We start from the raw sequence: 23674 nt of genomic DNA on the forward strand, positions 1-23674 counted from the left end.
GAATAGGAGACCAGTAGAAGTTCAGAGGGTGGTTTAAATTGCTGTGCCCAGAAAGCACAAGAGGAGCATTTCAATGGCAGCACCCATTGACACTACCTACGCTGTGTGCTGGGACATTGTCGTTTGACATTAGTGCTGAAGATTGTATGTGTCAGAACTTTTTGTACTGCAGGTCCCAAAGTTTGCAAAAAACTCGATTTTGGGGAAAAGAGACTTGCAAGAAACGTTATGTACAACATAGATACCAGAGGCAAAAATGGTTTGTTTTCAGAAAGTAAATAACACAATTGATAAAATATCATATGATCCTCCTGCAGATGGGTGCTCTCTTAGTCTTTACGTTTACTATACTTCCCTGGCATTAGTTTCCAGGTTTTGACAAAGTACATTTAAGGATGGAAGCCACAGCATCACCAGTGGGATTTATTATTTGGATGTATAGGATTGGATATTGATTCATTTGTAATGGCGTTGTTACCAATTATGCTGTCCACAACTTTGTTTGATGTGGCATAGGTTTATTTATAGTTGCTCATGGAACTGACCACCTAAGGTGGTATGACTGGGCTGCATGACAATTAGCATCTTAATGTACTTTCTTGCATCTAACTCTCCTCCTTGCCTGGCCTTTCTTCCTGTTACCGATGCATGGGGGGTCACGCCCCCTTGTGCAGAGAGAAAACTGTATTAAGTGCTGGAGGGCAGCTCTCTTTCAAGTGAATAGACCATGAAGATGACATCGTCCCAAGCTGGCACAGACGGGTGGCCGGGTCGCACAACTTCGAAGCCCATGTAGCTGAAAGCCCGAAGCAGCTCACCTGTGAATGCAAGAATGGAGTGGATTAGTACTGGCAAAGGCTGGATCCTGAGCATACCTTTATATACTGGCTAGCTTCTGCAAGTCTATGTAGAAGTTTGTATTGAACATTGCAACCTGGTCCGTTTGACTTTAGAAAAGCACAGGATCCCTAGTCAACCCAGAAATTGTAGAAGAAAGCAGTTTACTTACCATAGGGACCAGATTTTATAACCCACAGCCCTGTCTTCAACTCAGACTAGGAATGAGGGAGTGCTTTAGATCCAAAGAAGGCCCTTCAGGCTCATTGTCTTTAGAAAGATGTCCAGTTAAAGACGCGAAATGGTGTTCTGTTTGTACTGTAGTTTGTGGATTGCAATCATCCTAATGCAGGTCAAAGAAAGTATGTGTCACACATCACTCAACTGAGCTCCCTGTGAAGTGTTTATCTTTGAAGTAGCCCAGTCACAAGCCAGGGCCACTAAATACTCTGTCACAATGCATGGCCAGTGCATCAGTGGTGCTGCAGTGCTCGTTTATTCAATGTTGCCTTTTTCGAGGTGTCTGAACTCTGAAACGTGTTACAGAGCTATAAAATGGTTCTACCGAGCATGTGTGTTTAAAATTATATTGACCTCTTTGTTCGTGCTTCTCTTGAAAATTGGCAAAAGGCCACTGGGGTTTAAACACTGTCTTCAAAGCAAGAAATGTGATGTACAGCAAGGACTGCTGTTTGGGCGTGAGGCAGGCCTCCTAAAGTGAGAACCTTCTGACGCCACATCTCACCAATCCTACCGTGACTGTGGAAACCTCTTGCCATTTAAAAAGTAATTCTGGGGCTAAATCAATGTGCTGTAATTGTGAATTAACTAACCATAATAACCTGGTTTCTCCATCTTCAGGGCTGGCAGTCCCTTGGATGTCTGACAGATGGATCAGTGTCGAGAAAGAAATAGGAAACGCGTGCTATCTCACAGTGGGTCCTCACTGCCCACACACAGTCACTATAAAGGATGGAACAAAATACGTGGGGGTTTCCTTTCAAGGTTCAGTGTGACTCTATAATCTGTTGATGCACCACTGATGAGAACTCTGATGAAGGGGAGGGCAGAACATTTTGGTCTTATGAATCAGGTGATGAGGTTTAAGGCATGTATTCTTTGCATCAGGCTGCAGATTAATAACTTCTTCTAGCTCGCCTGGTCAGGTACACAGTGAATCTGCAGTGACTGCAGGTATAAAGTCGGTTAGTTCAATGAGACAGTCACATTTACTGGTTCTCGATTGCCATCTTCCTCTCAAATCATCAGGTTTTGGTGACTGTGTCAGAGACCTTGCCAAAGGTGCTGCTCTTAAGATAACTGGTGCTTTTGCAGTGCCGCATATATTTACGATGCTAGGGGTAGCCCCCTGGGGCCTGTCTGTTTAGAAGGTCATCACATAAAGAAAGAAATTGAAAGTGTGCAAGTAGGTGGTTTGACTTCAGATAACCCATATGATACAGGTGATTGGAATGTATGTGTCAGATAAGAGGGAGGTATTCTGGACCTGATGCAAATGGAGATGCTTAGACCATCACCACGCTATGGGTCTGCGTGTTTGTCTATACATGCAGCATGTGATCCTTACAATATATTTTAAAATGTAACATTTATGTAGACCTTTTTATCTTTTGTGTGCCAGAAGAGTCGTCTACTGGCCTCTCCTTATTTTAAATGGCTCTGCTAGTGCCTTACAAACACGTTCATCACTCCATCTATGCGGGACATAGATGCAACTCCTGTGTGGTGTATACATGTGCATTACAATTTATATGGAGCGAGTGTGCAGCATTTGATTGTGGCAAGCCATGAATGTATGTTGGTCTCCTGAACCAGAGTTGTGCATAAGGGAGATGCTTGAGAGTGCTTCTCTGCAATGTAAATTGCAGGGCTTCTCCCCAGCATTGCTGAGGTTCTTCATAGTGGACCATATTATAAGTTGTAGATGATAGGAGACAGAGGAAACTCCACTACCCTTTCCTGCCCTATTGTTACTTAGAAGTGTGGCCCACAATAGGGTGAGTGATAGTTCAACTCTTCTAGAGGAAATATCTGGCCCCTTTTAGAGCTTGCACTATACATTGCCTTCTCCAAACATGACATAACTAATCCCCTACATTTTAAGCGCATTCACCTATTGGATTGTGAATAGTCCACTGAAACTGGCACCATTGAATCTTGTTATGTCAAGCAAATACAATCGCATTGATGATTAGTTTAATACACACCTTCCTGAAGAGAATCAACTAACCAGAACAATTGAAATCAGACGGCTGATCCATGACTGCAGCTTCGAGGAGGCAAAATATGAACTCTCCATTCGTAATGTGAAAAGGTATTTTTCATCCGATGTAAACTTGGCCCCTAGTAAAACGTAGGTGTCATTTTGGGGCGATAGTGAAATTACTAAACTTCTAACCTTCGCCTTCTGTTGTGGTGTTTAATGGTCTTGGATACAGTTTACCTTTTTTCATTAAGGCACAGTACCATTCGAAAGGAAATTGAGCCATATTGTCACCTAAAGAAAACTATTAACATAGCCATGAGTCTGGATTACTTAATATTGCACTTCCTCTTCAAATGTCCCTTAAAGCTTTCTATAGTAAGCAACAAGAAACGTGTAAATAAAGTGGTGTTCTCCAATTCTCTACTGCGCTTTGGGGGTGAGGTTGTTAACTTGATCATTACTAGGAACAGATTAAAGCTCTTTGATATATTATCATTTTGCTCATCCCATAACAGGCATTCTTCAGAAGGTACCCCAACACAATATTAGAGCCATTACTCAGCCTACCTCGAGGCATACAGGTATAAGGCAAACGATTAGTGGTTTGGCATCCTAGTTAATGCTTCATGATTTACAGCAGGAGGTGGTAGGCATCATATCAGGACACGTGGGAACTCCGGAATGAGTGTAGGAAAGGAGAGGTGTTCACATGTTACATCACTCATGACATGGTAAATCACATTACTGATGACATCCCAAATGACATAATTGATCATGTCACTGATGAGCTTATCCAAGCCACCTCCCAGTACGAAAAGCCTCCAGCAAACTCACAATCATTGGATGATGTCATAAGTGAAGTCATAAGCAGTACATCGTGGGGGTGCAAGTTATACTTGGGTCAGTTATGTATACCTGGTGAATTATATTTTTTGATTGTTTTTTAAATCTTAGTTTTTATATTGTTACAAGATCCCCTCCCCTCGCTAAACCAAGATGCAACCCATACATCACCACATTGCGCAACAATGTGCTGAGCCTAATTTCCACTTTCATGTATGAGCAGCTTGAACGGGGGAGGAGACGGGAGGGGGATGGGAAGGGCGGGTGGTGGGAGGGTTGCGGGAAGGTTTATTTTAGTTTTAATTTGATGCTCTACGAAGCACTCAGATGGTTGCCAGCCCATGATCTGGGTTTTATTTCTCACCGCATCTTGTTTGTTGTTAAATCGATAAAAAAGACTTCAACCTAAAAGGGGCATTGCCTTGTTTCATCATTTTCATGGAATGAGGCCTTCTTAAAAAAAGAAAAGGGGGAAACATTCACCAACCAAACATCCTCCTGCAGGTAGGAGCAGTCACTCAAGTGTACCTGTCCGCAGTGGGATTTCAGGCCCTCTCCAAAGTGCAGGGCGGGTGCAGCCTGCACTGAAAAAGACAGACCAGACGCCATTACGCAGAACAAGCTTTAGCATCAGAAGAAGAAATGATTAATACCATATGTCTGTAGAGAAAGAGTTGAGGACTATTCATTTCGCTGTCTGTAGCTGGGATTACAAACTGTTTTGCCACCTTCAGTAAACTGAACATACCAAAGGAGGATGAACAAACCTCTTCTAACCCGAGGTATCTGAAAGAAACACGTTAGTTAGATTCCTCACCTTAGAATATCCCCAGGCGTCAGACTGGATCCGGAAGATTTTTCGTCAGCAATACCCCTTGCGCGTCGCTAGGCGTCGTCTGCGGCTCCGCGTCCGTCGTCGGCGTCGTGCGCCGGAATGACGTCGTCGGAGTACTTAGACGCCGCCCTCGCGCGCTGACGTCAGTTCTTCTTTTTTCCGCGCCAGTAAGCGCAGATCCGGGAGAGCTACCCCTTTAGTCACTTTTTGACTAACTTTTTCGATCCTTTTTGATCCTGTCTCGACTCCGGTGCCGGTAGGATGCCTGGTTTTAAAGCCTGTGCTGACTGTAACCGCCTGATGTCGGTTACGGACCATCACCGCCGGTGCCTTTACTGCTTGGGCCTCGACCACGACGCGGAGTCGTGTTCGGACTGCAAGGCCCTGACCTCGAAGGCTAGACGGGAGCGGTCCCGTAAGCTTCTCGAGATTCGCCACTCGGCCCCGCGAGCCTCTCGATCCCGGTCCAGGAGGAGGTCCAAGGATCGGTTGCGGAGCCGCAGCCGACGTCACCATCGGTCGTCGGGATCCAAGTCGTCGGGTAAGTCGAAGCATTCCAAGAAGTCCAAGAGGCGACACCGCTCTTCGGACTCCCCTCGCGCGACTCGGCCGAGGGTCAGGGTGGTTCCACCCCCGTGGCTCCGGCGGAGCCGCAGGCGCCGCGCAAGTCCCCATACCCGCCGGTCCCTGGGACTGACGCGACGCCGGCGGAGGTCAGTGCCTTCCTCTCGGCCATGAGGAGCCTGGCTCCGCCGTCGATGCCCGCTGGCGCGCCTTCGGGCCCCGCGGACCCGACAGGGCTGCCTTGCCTGCCGGCGGCCCCGGCGCCGTCGACTGCTCCGGCCTCGACGCCGCAAGCACCCGAGGGACCCGTTCCCGAGTCTCCGCCGACGCCGGTTGACCTCGTCACGCCTCCTCCGCCGGCGTCGACACCGGTACCACCCCCGACGCCGACTCCGCTCGACGTCGAGCCCCAGTTCAGTCCCGCTCCGGGCCCGGCGCCGCTACGGCGTCGATGGACGCCGCGCTCGGCGCCGCTAGAGACACATTATGTCTACCGCCCGGCTCCGTTCCTTCCTCCTGTATACCAGGAATCGGATGATGGGGACAACTGGGAGGGATCCGAGGATCCTATGGCCGCTCAGGCTCAAATGTCACAGGACTGGGCAGATGAACTGGGGGAGGCCAGTGGCCTGGATACCTCTCCGGACACTGGATTCGTCTCTCCTCCGACTGTGGCTTCGGAGGAGGGCGCTGCTTTCTCTGTGGTGCTGCGCAAGGCGGCCGCAGCCCTTGGGCTCGAGCTACCTGCCGTGGCTGTGAGGACTAACGTCCTCACTGAGGTGCTTAAGTCTGCAGCAAGCTCCACTGAGCCTCTGCTGCAATTCAATGAGGCCCTCATTGACGTTCTGCAGGGCACCTGGTCCAAGTCCTCCACAGTTCCTCCTGTGGACAGGAACGTTGCCAGGCGCCACCGCCCTGCTCCGGGCGACCCCAGTTTTTTGTCCCAACACCCTACCCCCGAGAGCCTGGTTATCCAGGCCTCTACCTCCCAATCCTCCTTCCCGACCGCTCCGCCAGACCGAGATTCCAAGAGACTGGAACAGTTTGGCAAGAAGCTGTTCTCTTCCCTTAGTTTGGGCCTGCGGTCTTTGAACACCGCCTGTCTCTTGGACCGTTATTCCCACTCTCTGTGGGATGCGGTGGAGGACATGCTGCCCCTGTGTCCGGAGGAGGTCCGGACACGACTTACCCAGGCTCTGGCCGATGGGAGGGATGCAGCACGACACGCTATCCGATGTGGGCTTGACACTACGGACTCGCTGGGTAGGGCAATTTCTACCACAGTGGCGCTTAGACGTCACGCCTGGCTGCGGTCCACGTCATTTTCGGGCGATGTCCAGAGCACTCTCATGGACATGCCCTTTGATGGCACTCGCCTTTTTGGCGAGAAAGCGGACAGTGCGCTGAATCGCTTTAAGGACTCCCGGGCTACGGCCAAGTCCTTGGGCCTCTCGGCCCCGCGGTCGCAAACTTCCGCTTTTCGCCCCTTTCGTGGCCAAGGAAGGGGTGCCTCCTCACGTACGCCTAGCCACCAGCCGCAGAACCAACCTGCTCGCGGACGTGGTTTCCGCTGAGGCGGTTCTGGAGGACGACGAGGTCAGCCCACATCCACCCCGGCAGCATCCGCCTCAAAGCCTTCCTAGTCCGAGCTTTCAGGCCCATTCCACGCCAGTGGGCGGCAGAGTTCGCCATCACCTGCTCCACTGGCGGTCCATCACATCGGACAGGTGGGTGCTGCAAATCGTCCGAAGGGGCTACTCCCTCCCCTTCGAGACGACCCCTACAGCCATGCCACCGCAGCACCACCGTATCTCGGGGGATCATTTGAATCTTCTCCACGAGGAAGTTTCGGCCCTCTTGGCCAAGGGGGCCGTCGAGCGTGTTCCGAGCCCAGAAGTAGGTCGTGGTTGTTATTCCCACTACTTTCTGGTTCCCAAGAAGGGCAAAGGCTACGCCCTATCTTGGACCTCCGGAACGTCAATGCCTTCCTCCGGAAGGAGAGGTTCAAGATGTTAACTTTGGCTCAGGTTCTGGCTGCCCTCGACCCTGGAGACTGGATGGTAGCGTTGGACTTGCAGGACGCATATTTCCACATCCCCGTCCTGCCGGCCCACCGGCGTTACCTGCGGTTCACGGTGGGCCAAGAGCACTTTCAGTTTACCGTGCTCCCCTTCGGCCTCACCAGTGCCCCTCGGGTGTTCACGAAAGTGATGGCGGTGGTCGCAGCTCATCTGTGCAGATCAGGGGTTCCAGTCTTCCCCTATCTCGACGACTGGTTGTTGAAGGCGGGCTCGCCCCAGACAGTCGTCTCCCACCTCCAGACTACGGCGGATCTCCTGCATTTGCTGGGATTTTCCATCAACGTGCCGAAGTCACACTTGAGTCCCTCTCAGAAGCTCCTCTTCATCGGAGCAGTTCTCGATTCGGCGCAGTTCCGGGTCTATCCACCGGAACAGCGGGTCCGGGATATTCAGGCCCTGATTCCCATCTTTCGGCCTCTATCCTGGGTTTCGGTCAGGCTAGTGTTGCGGCTTCTGGGGCTGATGGCCTCCTGCATCCTACAAGTGCATCACGCCAGGCGGCGCATGCGGGCTCTGCAGTGGGACCTGAAGTTTCAGTGGGCCCAGCATCACGGCAACCTGTCCGACCATGTCTTGATCTCGGAGGGCACTGCACAGCAGTTGCAGTGGTGGCTCACGGACCGCAATTGGGTCATGGGCAGAAGCCTCTCCCTTCCCCAACCGGAGCATGTCGTAGTGACGGATGCGTCCCTCTTGGGATGGGGTGGCCATATGGGAGAGGCGGAGATCAGAGGCCTCTGGTCTCCGGCGGAGTCTCGTCTCCATATCAACCTGTTGGAGTTGAGAGCGATCCGGCTTGCACTGAAAGCCTTCCTTCCCTCTGTCAGGGGCAGTGTCGTGCAGGTGTTCACGGACAACACCACCGCCATGTGGTATTGCAACAAACAGGGCGGGGTGGGGTCGTGGACCCTTTGTCAGGAGGCTCTGCGCCTCTGGACGTGGCTGGAACACCAGGGCGTCACCCTAGTGGTTCAACATCTGGCGGGCTCTCTGAACGCCAGAGCAGACGAACTCAGCCGCCGGTGCATGATGGATCACGAATGGCGTCTGAACTCCGAAGTGGCGCAAGGTCTCTTTCAGCAGTGGGGAGAGCCTTGGTTAGATCTATTCGCCACCGAAGAGAACGCGCAATGTCAGCAGTTCTGCGCGTTGGAATTTCCAAGGCGGCACTCGCTCGGCGACGCTTTTCGTCACGAGTGGAGTTGCGGTCTGTTGTACGCCTTTCCGCCTATACCACTTCTGCCCAGAGTGCTGAAGAAGATCAGGCACGACCGGGCCCAAGTCATCTTGGTGGCTCCGGATTGGGCACGAAGGTACTGGTATCCCGAGCTACTCAGTATGTTGACCGATCCTCCGATACGTCTGCCCCTTCGGGAGGATCTTCTGTCGCAGCAGCAGGGGACGGTCCTCCACCCGAACCTGTCCAGCCTCCACCTCCATGCGTGGAGATTGAGCGGCAGCAGTTGATGCCATTTGACTTGCCTCCTGAAGTCTGTAATATCATTCTGGCAGCCAGGCGTCCCTCCACAAAGACGGTATACGCCTGCCGGTGGAACAAATTTGTGGCATGGTGCACAGCAAAGGCTGTGGATCCCCTTTCCGCCCCTCTTTCTGAGGTTCTCCTCTTTCTTCTTTCTCTGGCCCGGCAGGGCTCTGCCCTGGGCACCCTGAAAGGTTATCTTGCTGCCATCTCTGCCTTCTTGCGGCTTCCTGATCAGCCTTCTCTTTTCAAGTCCCCTGTAGTTACACGCTTTCTAAAGGGCATTACTCACACGTTCCCTCCTGTCCCTTTTGTAATGCCTCAGTGGGACTTGAATCTTGTTCTCACATTTCTGATGTGCGCTCCCTTTGAGCCTCTTCATAATTGTCCTCTTCGTCTGCTGACGCTTAAGACTGCTTTTCTGGTAGCCATCACCTCGGCTAGACGGGTGAGTGAGCTCCAGGCTTTATCTTCCAAGCCTCCTTTTCTCTCTGTTCATCCGGACAAGGTTGTCCTTCGGCCTCGTCCCTCCTTTCTTCCGAAAGTGGTGACTCCATTTCATCTTGGGCAGTCTGTCACCTTGCCCACCTTCTTTCCGCATCCTTCCAAAGAGGAAGAGAGGCTCCACCGTCTGGACCCAAAGCGTGCGCTCTCCTTTTATTTGGACCGCACGAAGCAGAAGCAGTTCCGGGTGGACGACCAACTTTTCGTTGGATACGTGGGTGCTAAGAAGGGGAAAGCGGTGCACAAACGGACCATCTCTCGGTGGGTCGTTTTGTGCATCAAAATTTGTTATTCCTTGGCAAAAAAGGACCCTCCTGTTGGGCTGCGCGCCCATTCCACTCGGGCCACAGCGGCTACTACTGCTTTGGGACGGGGTGTCCCTTTGCAGGACATCTGTCAGGCGGCGACGTGGGCTTCGCTACACACGTTTGCCAGGCATTATTGCCTTGACAGCCAAGTCCGGAGAGATGGCTTCTTTGGCCGTTCTGTCCTCCAGGACTTTCTGGTGTGATCTTGGTTCGCAGACCCACCACCGGGGATGGTATTGCTTGGGTATCTATTCTAAGGTGAGGAATCTAACTAACGTGTTTCTTTCAGATGAACAAGTTACTTACCTTCGGTAACGATGTATCTGTAAGAAACATTAGTTAGTTAGATTCCTCACCGACCCACCCATCCTCCCCGTTCTGCGAACTGACATCTAGGGTTAAGGTTATCCTTTTCAGGCCCCTAGATTTTATTTTTGGCACCAGTGTCGGTCTTTGCATGGCTTTGCGTTCCTGGCGCGGAAAGCTATGTACAAGAACTGACGTCAGCGCGCGAGGGCGGCGTCTAAGTACTCCGACGTCATTCCGGCGCACGACGACGACGCCGACGACTGACGCGGAGCCGCAGACGACGCCTAGCGACGCGCAAGGGGTATTGCTGACGAAAAATCTTCCGGATCCAGTCTGACGCCTGGGGATATTCTAAGGTGAGGAATCTAACTAACTAATGTTTCTTACAGATACATCGTTACCGAAGGTAAGTAACTTGTTCAACACTTCCATTCCACACTCTAACCTGCACCAAGAAGCCAGAGTGTGGTTATGTAGGTGTTTGTGATGCACATAAACCATTTTCATGACATGGCAGTGTATAGTGTGGTCTACATTGCTTGTTCAGCAGTAAATCTTAAGAGAAGCCTGCAATCGAGAAAATCAAGTGTGCCTTAGGCCATCTCCTAAAGGTGCAGTCTGGAGCCTGACCAATGCATAGTTTTACCTGCCTCCCCAAACCCCCCTGAAAGCCAAAATCACCTGCATGCAGTGGGCGTACAGTGCTTCATCTGAAAGCGGCAGTCAATGCTGAGACATTCATTGCTGCACCCGAGCGAAGCATCGGAGGGAGACTGGCAGGGTCGGATTGGTAACGTGGGCACTTGGGCAATGCCCGAGGGGCCGGTGTCCAGTTCTAGCTGTGGGCTGCTTTTTTTTTTTTTTTTTTTTTTTTAGCAGTCTGGGGGCCTATTTGGGAGGTTTCTGGTTTTTTCGGATACCGCCAGTGGCCCAGTGGGGCCCTGAGTGACCTTTCTGGAGGCAGATGGGCGTCCATTACATCCCTTTTATCAACTGGCATAGGTGTCACTCCCTTTCTCTCGCTGGGCAGGTCCATTAATGTATGCAGAATAAGCAGGGGCAGGGGGGCCTGAGCAGAATTGGCATCACTTGTTTTCAGGTGTGTTTCACCAGTGTAAACTGTGCATTTTTTGTTACACCCCCGCCCCTTTTTTTTTTTTAATAAAATTTTGCCGAAGCAGTGTTTTGCGGAAAGACAATATGAATATGTGGGCCACTATGTTTTTTGCGTGCCCGGGCCGATTTTTAATCCCAATCCAACCCTGGAGACTGAATGTGTTTTCTTAACTGAGAACAGGCTGGCTCAGCACACATCTATTGTTGTACACAATTTTGAAAGTACACAGTAACACACACGTCAATAATTAAACTTTAGCACAGCGTCTTCCAAATGAGTCAAATAAGGCATCAGGTTGAGAGAAATGTATTTCTCTTTTATTCCTTTTTATTCTTTTGTTCATGATTTTTCTGTAAAAGCACAACACAGAATTCATAGCCGAAGCGACGCATTTTCTTAACTATTTGAAGAAGAGGTGTCTCTTGCATTCAAGGCCGGCTCTAAAGCGGTGCAACCGGTGCAGCCACACCTGTCGCTTACCTGGGGGGGTGGGGGGGGGCAGTGTTTAGCAATAACTTATGGTTTTAAAGGCACCTGCTGCAGAGTTCCTTGTGTGTCCTGCTGTTTTCTGGCAGCAATAAAAATATCAACTTAAGTCTGGTGATTAATGTTCCTGCTTGAGAGAGATGGAGTTTTGTCTACTGGCAGTTTTGACACATCACAAAGTAGCGCAGAGGGTTAATATGCCTGCTGCAAAGTACGCATACCATGCAGATCACAAAACTGAATGTTATGTGGCTAGCTAAGTGGATTGCTGCTTTTGTCACAGAGGACCTTTTGTCTCAGCAGTTCATAAGTTACAATCCTAATTTAGAATAGTGATTTATGAACTGGCATCAAAGAGCTGCATGAAACTGCATAATATAAATTAGGACGTTCAGGTTTTTTCCCAGATTCTTTCATTATGTATTCCTAATGTTGCTAAAAAGGGTAAGTTAGATATATTTTGGGTAAATATACATTCTTATTAGTAAAGCCAACTCCCAACCTGCATTTCAAAACAAATTAAATACATGTGAGAGAGGAGCTATGAAAAGGGAAGTGACACTGTTGGAGGAGGGTTGTTAGCGAATCCGTGTAGGTCATTGGGAGGGGGTGCCAAAAAACGATTGTCGGACCGGGTGCCACCAGCAATAAAGTCGGCCCTGCTAGTATCTTTCGTCCCTTTCATCTGGCTCGCTCCTGATTTGCTAACCTGTGTAGCCCCTTGAATGCACTGACCCCTGAACTTATGAAAATGGAACGCCTGATGTTCTCTCTTAAACCCTATCTACCTACCGCCTATTCATCCCTGGAAGAAGAGCTGGGACAACCCAGTGCCTAATTTGTAAAATATGAAGTGCCAGGGCTCCGATCAGGAGGCCACTGCAGCTTGTAACACCCAATGCCACTGTCATCGCTGTCAAAACAGCTACTAACCATCTCTCGCATGTAAATGCGACAGTTCAGATTATTCCAGGTCCCCAAAGCTAAAGGAATGGCTGGGGAGGCAGGTATTAGCATGTTTATGTATATGGTTTCCCTAAACAACTGTTATACTGCTCATCTCTAAATTACATGAGCAGCACCACCTTGTGGCAGACTGCCCTAAGTGATGTGTTGATAATTAGGTGCCGGTGCCGAGCACCGGAAACCAATTAAGTGCCGGTGCTCAGCACCGGAAAGCACCGGCTCAAATTAAGCACTGGGACAACCATTGTACTTACAGCGATCGTGTCTGCTTTTGCCGAAGTTCACAAAGACGAAATCGACATCTGTCTTCACTTCCACAAAATCCAAAGCTGCAGTCAGGCTTCAGTGAAATATACAAAAATATTTGTTTAGAAGGAGACAGTCGGGGTTCATAAATACGTTTATTTTAGATAATGGGCCATATGCATGAACACATTTTCCCATAGACACAGAATGGGCAAAACCCTTTGATGCATCTGGCCCAATGTTCCTTAAACCTTAATATCAAATACACAAACATACTATTACAACACTCTCCAAGATTAAAATATTAATACATTATCAACATCTACATACAGCTATAAATTACTTATTGCAGGCGCCTTTTAAAACCATTAAAAATCTATCCAACGCTCAGACTACATCCATATATTGTATTTGAAGCAGAAATTCTTTTGCTTCCGATCTCATTCTTCTGTTGTGAGATCGGAATCAAAAGAGTTTTTTTTTTTAAAGTACGCTGGAAAATTTTAAAACACTTTAAAATTTTCCAGCGTACTTTAAAAAAAATGGAAGCAATCTAATACAATATGTTTAGGAAGAGGTGTGGCGCAGCGGCCAGGGTGCCTGACTCCGGACCATGGGGTTCACGGTTTGATCGCCGGCGGCAGGGTAGCCCAACACCATGTGACTCTGGGTAATAGCTCGCTTAATCTTCCCGATGGCCACCAAGACACCTCTCTGGAGGTAGCTGTGCGCTTTACAAATGCTGGTATTTCATATTTATTTTATTTCATATTTAGTCCACAACTGCATAAACCTTCAGCATTTTTAAAAAATGCTATCCCAGCCGGGTGAGACTGCAGCGGGTGCAAACCAATTCTGGACCCAGGATTACATTACGCATTGCCTGATTGGGCATCTTATGCAAATAAGAGAGAGTAATATTAGTTTCCCAGACTTCTTAGATATCAACCACAGATACCTTTTTTCCTTAAGTATTCCAAATCTTTTTCCCTCCCAACCCTCTCCCACATCATTTTTAATTCATTCTTTGATAGGGTGGTACAGTAAGCCATGCTATAATTGTTTATTTGTAATATCGCCGCCATATCAACCAAAAGCTTTTTAACCTTTCTAGCCCAACCTAATTCACTTTTTTTCATTATCCCATCTGTACATAAAGAAGCTACTTTTGGGTGTTCAGATTGCGTTAATTTAACCTAGAATCTCGATGAACGAACCAGAGCAGCCATTGACCACGGTTCCAAACCCAGTCGCTATCCTTATCGCCTGGGCCATGGCGCATTTTAGTAGGGAGAACAGATTATTTAACCATTACCCCTCCATCTTTCTCCAATCTAGAAATCCGCTCAAAGCTGTAGAATATATGAGGGGCTCCTGAGATGAAGGGGTTACTGACATCCAGCCTACCAGAGTCGACGGGACGTCACCTGGAAAGTCTACCTGAAGCTGCAAGAGAAGCCACAGGTCTGCCTCGGGGTTAGTGGCCACCTGACCAGCTGGGAGAGGAGAGCGGGAGATACCCCGTGCAAGAGGAGCTGGTCCAGAGGGGCCACGCAACTCTACCTGAGAGGATGATAGCTCCCAGAAGAGCCTAGGGCCGACGCAGGAGCCGACCTATTGGCTGGAGTCGGCCTCCCAGCCTCCAAAATACTATTTAACCCCAGGAGAGGGAGAAAGTGCGACCACAGCCATGGCCCCCAAAGACCGCGACTGCGCCCCCACCCGACGTCCTGTGCTGCGGATGATTGGCAAGAATGACCAGCACCTGGGTGCGGCCTCTTTGCTGTTTGGGAGGAAGGCCTCGGCTCTGGGTCTTTTCTCCAGCTACAGCCCCACCTGCTGGCTGCAGAGTCACTCCATGGATGTCCCAGACAATATCAGAGGAAGGCAGGGTTATCACACCTGCCCTCCAGATAGAGGCTCTCAAACTTGGGACCTCCCTGGCCCTATTCTCAACTTAACTCCAAAACCCGTGAACGTTTGCTTCCCAGGCACTGTACTCTTTTCTAGGAAAAGCTATGATGGGGTTGCTCTTTACTGCGCATGGGCCCCAAAAATAAAAGTTTGCAAATACTAAGAGCCTGTACTCTTCATGTATTTGTTAGCAGATGCATACACTGGTTTCTAATGTCAAACTATAAAGATAAAACTGTTTGCCATTTAAGTCTTGACATACAACTTTGAATGTTTGTTTTCTATAATACAGTGTACATAGAGTGGGTTGTGGGGCAGCCCCATGCTTATGATTGGGGGACTCTCTTGTTTATCTGCTCCTTATGCAATGGTGTTCTCCCTTTTCTTGTTTATCCCACCCCGTGAGCATTTCAGCTTTACCATGTTTCTGATTGGTTGAATGGTAACTCCCAATGGTGACAAGAAAATGCTGTTTTTTTTATTCTGCTGGGTAGCCCTTCACCGGAGTGCATCGCTTTCTTCCCCACTGCCATGCTCCCCTTTATTTTTTATTTACATTTAAAAAAAAGCTGCACACTTCTACCGTTTCACTCATTTTTGGTTTTGCCTCCCGTCACTCTTTTTTTTAATTTTTTTTTACTAATTTCTACTTTTTATTGCAATTATGTTTTTGATTGCTCAGTGTGAGAAGTTGGCTTGGCATATGCTGGTCACTAGTTATAGTGGCCACCTTGCACCAATCCAATTCGACTCTTATGGTAGATCGGTTTAAGACAACCTTTTAAAGAAAGCTATCCTAGTGGTAGCTGTGGAGAGCAGCCTTCAGGCTAAGTCTCTGAGGAATGTAAAGCAGCTTGTTTTACCTTATAATCTCTTGAATTACCAAATGAAAAGGACACCACACAGGTATATCTATCAAATATATATGTATTTATTTCTAGACACACTCTACTAATCGCTTTATGAGATTAGAACCCAGATACACATTCAAATGTCAACAGTTCTCAATAAATTAAGCACAAATATGGCTGGAGCCCTAGGGGCGTACCAGACCATATACTAAGAAAATGGTTTAACAAAGTCGACTTGCAAAATGACAAAGCCTAGGGCCTTGGGAATCGCTGGGGCTTTACTACTGCAGTGTTAGCAGGTAAGTAACAAGCCCACGGGAGACGCGTGCAGTGTCTAAACACAGCCGCGGGTTTCCTATAGGTTACAATGGAGCAAGTCGCGGTTTGTATTTTAAAGTTTTAGGGCACTTCGAAGAAGTCAACAAGCAAGCCACTTACAAGGTAAGTATTTCGAGGGCCAACACACACTTGGGCACTGGAGTGCACAAGTTACCTCACCCAGGGAAGCCGGGTGCATAGGTGTCTTTTGGTGTCGGGTCGCGATGCTGTTTTCAATGGAGACCAATGAAGACTTGCTGCTTGAGACGACTGAAGAGGTGTCCGCTGGAATCCGAAGGTGGATTGAAGATGAAGAGGACCTGAAAATTGAAGGGACAGTGTTCAAAGTCACCTGCCAGTGACCGGTGGCCAGCAAGATGGATGACCACTGATGCCGCGTCGCTTCAGGTCGTCGATGGTGTTTTGTCTCTTCGCTCACGAGGTCCAGGGGGGATCGACGATGACCCGCAGCTGGATTCGGAGTGTCCCACGACATCTGCAGCGGATGACGGTGTCGGCAACCGGATTGGAGCCATCAAGCCTTGGCAACTGCAAGTCTTGTGTAGACTGAAGATAGTCGGTGATGCAGACCAGCAAGGTCTGATGGACTTACCCAGCGAGGGTAAGTGAGGGCAGGCCCGGAGCAACCAGGAGAGCCCTTGAAGTCGGTTAGAAAGTCTTCTGGGGAGTCACTAGCCAACGGGCAAGTAACCGCGAAGACGCCTTCACGGGAAAAGTTTCACAGGAGCCCACGGTCACTCGGGGCAGGGTAGGCCGCTGATTTTTGGAACGAGACCTGCTCGGGACTTGGGCCACAAATGGTCCAAAGCACAAGTTCGTGGAACGTTGTTTAGGGTTTGCACTCGAAATCAGTGCACGGTTCCCAGGTATTGCAGTTCCTCGTCACTCGTGGGGTCCAGATGCCACAGCTTCGCTGGGGACTCAAAATGGCCGTCGAGAGGTCAGGAAATCCGCTTCTGGGGCAGCAGGGACTTCGGACTCTGGCGGGAGCGGTGAAGTTTGCAACCGTTGTTTGAGGTTTTTGGTGTCTGCCAAGCAGGGGAGTCACTCCTTGACTCCAAGGGAGATTCTTCTGTCTTCCAAAGATAGTGGAACGTCGAAGGGCCAGGATTCTTCTTTGTAGAGCGTCGTCCAGGGTAATCTGAATTGCATTGGCAATGCTTGCTATCTTATAGGGGAGGGACTAGCTCTATGACCACTCCTCTAGGAGGGTCAGGGTAGTGGGTGGTTACACCCACTTCCCTTTGTCCAGTTTCGCGCCAGAGCAGGGGCAGGTAGCCCCTGAACCGGTTTGAGCTGGCATATGCACAGAGAAGCCTACTGCTCCCCCAGTGCAGGACTTCAAAGCACTCTAAGAGTGCACCCACCCAGCTCCAATACACTAAATCCTGTCTGGGAGGTGGTGACACCTCCCTGTGACAGGATGCCTTTTGTTGGGCTTCCTCCACTGCGAGTTTCGGTCAGCAGCAGGAGGGCAGCCCAGTGTCTGTGCTGGTGGCATCCATTTTGTGATTGCAGGGCTCTTGGAGATTTCTACCGTTTAGTACAGTGGGTACATGTCATCCCCTCTAGAAGGGTGGGATCATACTCCCACACCAGTTACTGGTGTGGGGGTATGATTCCAAGTTGTTTGACACCAAACACAACATGTTTTGATGCAGTCATTCCAAAGTTAGCATTTACCGCGAGGTTATAATGCACTTAAGAGTATATGGTTTAACCGCATCCACAAACGGCAGCATAGAATAGACTCTGCCAGCTGCAGAGGGGTCCTGCTCATGCCGAAGCACCCCCTCACATAGTAAACGAAGCACCCTGCCCTCAGGATTGATAGGGCCTGCAATAGGGGTGGCTGATAGGTTTATATATGTGTGTGTATGGTGAGATATAGGAACCTATACCTCAGTGAGGAGTGCTAACACTACCTCACACAGGCTGCAGTAGCAGGCCTGTGGTGTCAGATTGAGAATGCTTCCCAGGGGTGGCATTAATACATGCTGCAGCCCCTGGTAGGCCTGTGAAGTACCAATGCCCTAGGTACCATATACTAGGGGCTCATAAGGTACCACAGTATCCAATCACTAGTGCATCTAATATGCACACCAAGTCGTTTAGAGAGATCAGTGAGACTGGGGCCCTGATTAGCAGGGACCCAGCCAGACTATAGCCAGAAACCAGTGTATACATCAGAAAAAAAGTGGGGGCAACATAAGTGCAGATCCTACTCTCCTACACTCAGCAGCTGCACACTGCTCCAGGATGCTCGCAATTGGGCCGTGCTTCCTGCATCGTCATCTAATTTTCCCTACATCTTCGCCCCGCTACACCAGTTTTTTAGGTCTCGCCTGACCCAGCGCATGCGCTGGTCTGGCGAGACATTTTGTGAGGGCTCCAAAAAGTGCTACCAGGCCAGCCTAGACCTACAGTGCATGGGCGCACGCGCGCGTCGCGCCTTACCGCGATTACTTTCACTTTCGCGGCCGCTTTGATGTTTTCCGTGAGGCTTCAATAGATTGCAGCAGTTAAAACAAGCATTGGCATAGCCAATAGGTCTCGCTTTTGGGACCTTATAAGTGTTTAGTTATGCAACTGTTGCATGGCTAAACACTTATAAGGTCCCAAAGGCGAGACCTATTGGCTATGCCAATGCTTGTTTTTATTGATTTCTGCACCCTTTTACCGAGCTGCTCCCTTCCCCTCTATTGCACTGCAACACATACATACTTTTTTATTTTTTAATTTATAGTTCAAAGGTGGGCGCCTGTTCTTTTGGTATGGTATATTAATAAGCTAAAAGAACAAACACTAGAAGGCTGCTGCGTATGCTTGCAATGACTTGGCGGCCATCATGAAATGATTCTTCAAAAAGCATGTCAGTGTACAAGCAGCCAACTTGGAATACATTTTTTTTTTTTTTTTTTTTTGCTTTAACAAAATGAATTCCAACATACCTGCTGCTATTTGCATCTGTAAACAACAGCTGTTCATTGATTTATTTTTTTATTGTTAATTTATTCTTTACCATTCTAAGATAATGGAAAATTGTGTTAGAATTGTATAAACACAAACATTGGCAAAGGCAATATACTTCTTGGGCTTCACATATTTGCTCTGCCAGGGCGTGTTGTTAATTGAAGTTGATCTCTCATAAGGCTAATTCTACTGTGAATCTCTAGCAACTGACGATTTCTCCCGGCTCCACAACAAGCAGTGAAAGAGTGTCGACCATGCCTGAACCAGCCAAGTCCGCGCCGGCTCCCAAGAAGGGCTCCAAGAAAGTGCTCTCCAAGCTGCCCAAGAAGGACGGGAAGAAGCGCAAGAGGAGCAGGAAGGAAAGCTATGCCATCTACATTTACAAAGTGATGAAGCAGGTGCACCCGGACACCGGCATCTCCTCCAAGGCCAAGGGGCATCATGAACTCCTTCGTGAACGACATCTTCGAGCGCATCGCCGGGGAGACTTCCCGCCTGTCTCACTACAACCAGCGGCACACCATCACCTCCTGGGCGATTCAGACCGCAGTGCGCCTGCTGCTGCCCAGAGAGCTGGCCAAGCACGCCGTGTCCGAGGGCACCAAGACCATAACCAAGTACACCAGCGCCAAGTAAGGCTTCGAGGCGCATCCTCAACGAACACAACGGCTCTTTTAAGGGCCACATGACGAAACTTTAATACTTATTGTAACTACATGCCCCCAACTGCTAGAAAAGCGGAAGACCCTGTTAAGACCTATTTTTAAGGAATTAGGGGTGAGAACATGTCGACACGCCATTATTACCTGTCTCATTGGGACTATGCCCCGCTTGACCTCTCAATTTGTAAAGTTTATTTTTATTGCCGAAAAAAAACTATTAACCAAAACTGATGCTGATTCTTAATACAGTAACATGTTGTTAATGACTTTAATGTAAAAATGACATGAAAATGAAAAATCTGCTTTTAAAATCTGCTCTCAAAAGTTCTGCATATAACTTCACATCATAGTTACTAAAGGTTTTAAACTGTTACAGGCTTGGTTAATCAAATTTAAAACTAAAGGCAAATCGTTTTAAAATGTTAATGATAGTGTTTGGATATTGTCCTCTAGCACAAACGCACTTTATTCATTGCTGCTCTCTATTATTGCTGCTAAAGTTTTCAGTGTAAAGCTGTATTCATATTTTATGGGCAAAAATAATGTTTCTAACCTATTGTGGGTTTTATTTTTGATTGTAACGATTTTTATTAATCAACAAATAATGTAATTACTTACTTACTCTAGCAACTGACGCTGACATCTTATGTAGGGCAGTGTTGTGCAAAGTGTGTTGGGCTTTAAAAGTAAATTCCTTCGCTGGCTGGTTGTCCTGTGGTGCAGCAGATATGTTTGCTGAGTTACCGCTTTGACCTTGAGTGCTGGTAAAGTTCAAAAGTTATGGCTCTAATCTTCATTAAGTTACTAGGTGTGTGCATCTTCTGGCACTTTTCTGATTTTTTTTTTTATTATAAATCCCTGTGCCTTATACAGAGGGGGAGAGGATGATAAAGTGATTTTCCAAAGCGCACAAAGTTAGGTCAGGGAGGCAAAGCAAGGATTACATCTCTGATACAGCCACCTGAAGCACTGGGCCACGCCTTTTGTGATGCATCAGCAGACATATGCCCTGTACCGCCTAAGATGGGGTAAGAGCTATGCTCTAGAAAACACTGCTGATCTTTTTCAGGCCTGTCTACAGATCTTGCTAGGTGGGAATTATGGCCACAGACATGGACAAGCCGCTGCCCTTTTCATTCCCCATTGTATTGGGAGCTGTGGTCTGATAACAAAACTGTTGGCTTTGGAAAATAAGTCAGAAGAGACCATTCCTGTGTCTTCACTTCTGATCCTACGAAAAGCACCATATCTCTCAGTACGCCCCACCCCCAAGGGTATTCATGCCCTAGCAAGGTTCTGGACATAAACTTACCTTTCTCTGTTACCTTGCTCTAGTACCCTACTGGGAGTTTCTAAGAAGAGTTTCTGGCGACTAAGTGTCCCGTGCCAGTACGCAGATCCCCGGCAACCGAATTTGAAATGGAAATCCAGCCGCACAGGATCGTTGGATAGGGAGGTATCCCCAAGAACAGTCAGATTACCAGCCTGCAGAGCAACATAAAACAGAAGAGGGCGGCAAATTAATCACTGATCAAACCAAACAGGTGTTAATTTTGTAACACGTAGCGATAGCATACTTGTGAACAGTTTTATGCACCTGCAGAACACAAAGTGTTTTCATTTCACCCTATATTTTTCTGAGTTAGTGCTTTGTTTTCACATAGTACTAGGCAAAGCACTACGCTACGCTCGCATAGTTTGCGCTACTTCGCACTACGCGAATTGCACTTAGCACAGTGCAAACACGCGTAGCATAGCACAGCGGTCATTTTTTGCTTGCTCGCGGTCCTCAACGTCAAGTTGGCGACCGCGAGCAAGTCAAATGACATCCCGGCGAGACTATTTCCTCATTCGCGATCAGCAACATCAAGTTGCCGATCGCGAGCGTGGAAAATAAACCTCCCGGCGAGATTCTCCACGCGGGGAGGTCAGATTTCTCATTGCGAGTGGTCGCATATGCAGCGACCGCTCGCGATGAGAAACTACCAGTCCGCGTTGAGAAAGCTGCCGCTCGAGTAAAAATCTACTCGAGCGGCAGAAAATTACAGCTCGCACTGTGCAAGACGTCGTTTTCAATGATTGCACAGTGCGGACAAGCATCTGGCACTGTGCAATCATTGAAAACGGCATCTTGCACAGTGCGAACAGGGTACTACGCAGTTTGCGAAGTGCTACGCATAGCTCGCGTAGTGCGAAGTGCACTTTGCGTAGCTACGCGTAGCGCTACTTCACGAACTACGCCCAGGGTTACTCGGAATGGTGGGCAAGGTTTGCTTCTTTGTATGAAAATTTAAAAAATTAAGGGTCTGAATTTTGCTTAGAGGCTACTCTGTCGTAATGGCGGCGGGGTACCCTCCGTCAAACTGAAGGTCCGCCTGCCTCATTTACAAAAAGGGGGATCTTCAATAAGTTGACATGGGGAGATTACTCGGTCTCCACTGCAGACATTAACGTCCGACAGCCCTATGGACTAGGGGCCGTCAGAGGTTCGGGCACGTGTCTGCCCACCAGATTTAGAGTGGCAAACACATGGCCCGTTTTCAGTGGGAAGTGAAAATTGCAAAATGCTCCCATTGCCTTGGGACAAATGGTGAGGAAGGCATTGATTTTTTAAATTTTAGAAAACAAGGTCCCACTTGGTGTTTTTCATTACAAAAATAAAAAAAAGCGTACTTACAATGCTTCAACAGGAATCTCCGTGCTGGCGGTTCCTGCCAATGCAAGAGTTGTTAGCAGTGCTGGAGGACATCTCAATCTGTCAAACGGGGACTCTGTCAGGGTGACAGAGTACTTTACTCCATCGCCCTGATGATGTAAACACCCATGCACCAACATCTATATCAGGCCCTGACTCAGAGGAATATCGGGTTCAATTAAATCTGTTCACCCACTATTGGCGCATTAATCAGGTGATCTGCTCTGCGGTGGATCTGGCATGCAGGAGCACAGACCCTAATCACTCACCGAATGCAATTCTTTTAAGTCCTTCTGCTGTTCATGTTCACTCCCCTCGCCGCTTTGGCGCCGTTGTCGAGCCTCAGGAACGCCAGGGGCAGTGCCGAGGCCCGGGCGTCACCTGTTCACGCCCACAATGGGACGGTAACGTGCTGCAAGGCAGAAGAGAAGCATTAAAACACACTGAGTATTAATAGATAACTGCAACAAGTAAGTATTGTATTGCAATTGCATTTATATAGCGCTTGCTACCCTTGACGAGGCGTCCGATCGCTTTTTCGGTGAATAGCATGCTACTCCTGAACCCAAAAAGGATTAGTGGTGAATAAGTACAGGGAAAAATTGAATGAATTTGAGTGGTGGGCATGTTGGTCTGTTATTTGGATTGAAAAGGATAGTGGAGGGATAGAAGAGGGAGGGATTTTCATTTATATAGCGCTGGCTACCCAAGATGGGGGTGTTGAAGCGCTTTTCATAAGTGAGTATACAGAGTAGCAAAAGTTATACAGAGCCATTAGGCAGCATTCCTGATCAACAGGCCCTGGCTTACGCTAGTATGTAACATTTGGTTTTGTCAGCGCAACACTGCACAACAGTGCTGTGTAGGTTACCTAACAAGTCACCATGTGTTTTGTTACCAACATGCCCTGGGGGCAGGAGGGTTATAATAAAGCACAAGTCCAAATTTCCATTGTTTCATGTACGTTACTAGCACCAAAACACAACATTATAGAAGCATAATGTAATGTTACCTGTAATACTTTTAATGGAGGTGTTAACTTTAATAAACACAAACAATATAATAATATAAAAACAGCTGAATGGGTACTCGCACATTTTTTCTGGGCTTGGAACATCTATATCTGTGTTGTAAGTGTAGGAAGGTAGGGTCCTTCTGGCATGGTTACCCCCACTTTTTGCCTGTGTTAGTGTGCTTTGGACCAGTCTTACCTGCTAATCCGGACCCCAGTCACTGTGCTCTCTCCCAAAATTGGACTATGGTAAGTACTTTGGTACCTTACTAATTAGCTACTCGTGTACCCTTCTAAGTCCCTAGCATATGGTACTAAGGTACCCAGGGCATAGGTACACCAGGGGTCTCCCATGGGCTGCAGCATGTATTATGCCACCCATGAGAGACCACTCAAACTGTGACTATAGGCCTGCCATTGCAACC

The 23674-nt window shown here is 48.4% G+C and overlaps 1 protein-coding gene across 1 annotated transcript; it reads right to left on the reverse strand.

The window, feature by feature from the left end:
* Positions 1-497: 497 nt before the first annotated feature.
* OAZ3 (ornithine decarboxylase antizyme 3) lies at positions 498-22611 on the reverse strand (the record flags this gene model as incomplete). Its single annotated transcript, XM_085637021.1, has 4 exons — positions 498-818; positions 12812-12897; positions 20855-21027; positions 22507-22611. Coding segments are annotated over 4 exons (495 nt in total), but the record flags the coding sequence as incomplete, so codon positions are not given.
* Between the last annotated feature and the right edge of the window lie 1063 nt (positions 22612-23674).

This window comes from Triturus cristatus, chromosome 12 (assembly GCF_964204655.1).
Source record: "Triturus cristatus chromosome 12, aTriCri1.1, whole genome shotgun sequence".
In the NCBI taxonomy this organism is placed as follows: domain Eukaryota; kingdom Metazoa; phylum Chordata; class Amphibia; order Caudata; family Salamandridae; genus Triturus; species Triturus cristatus.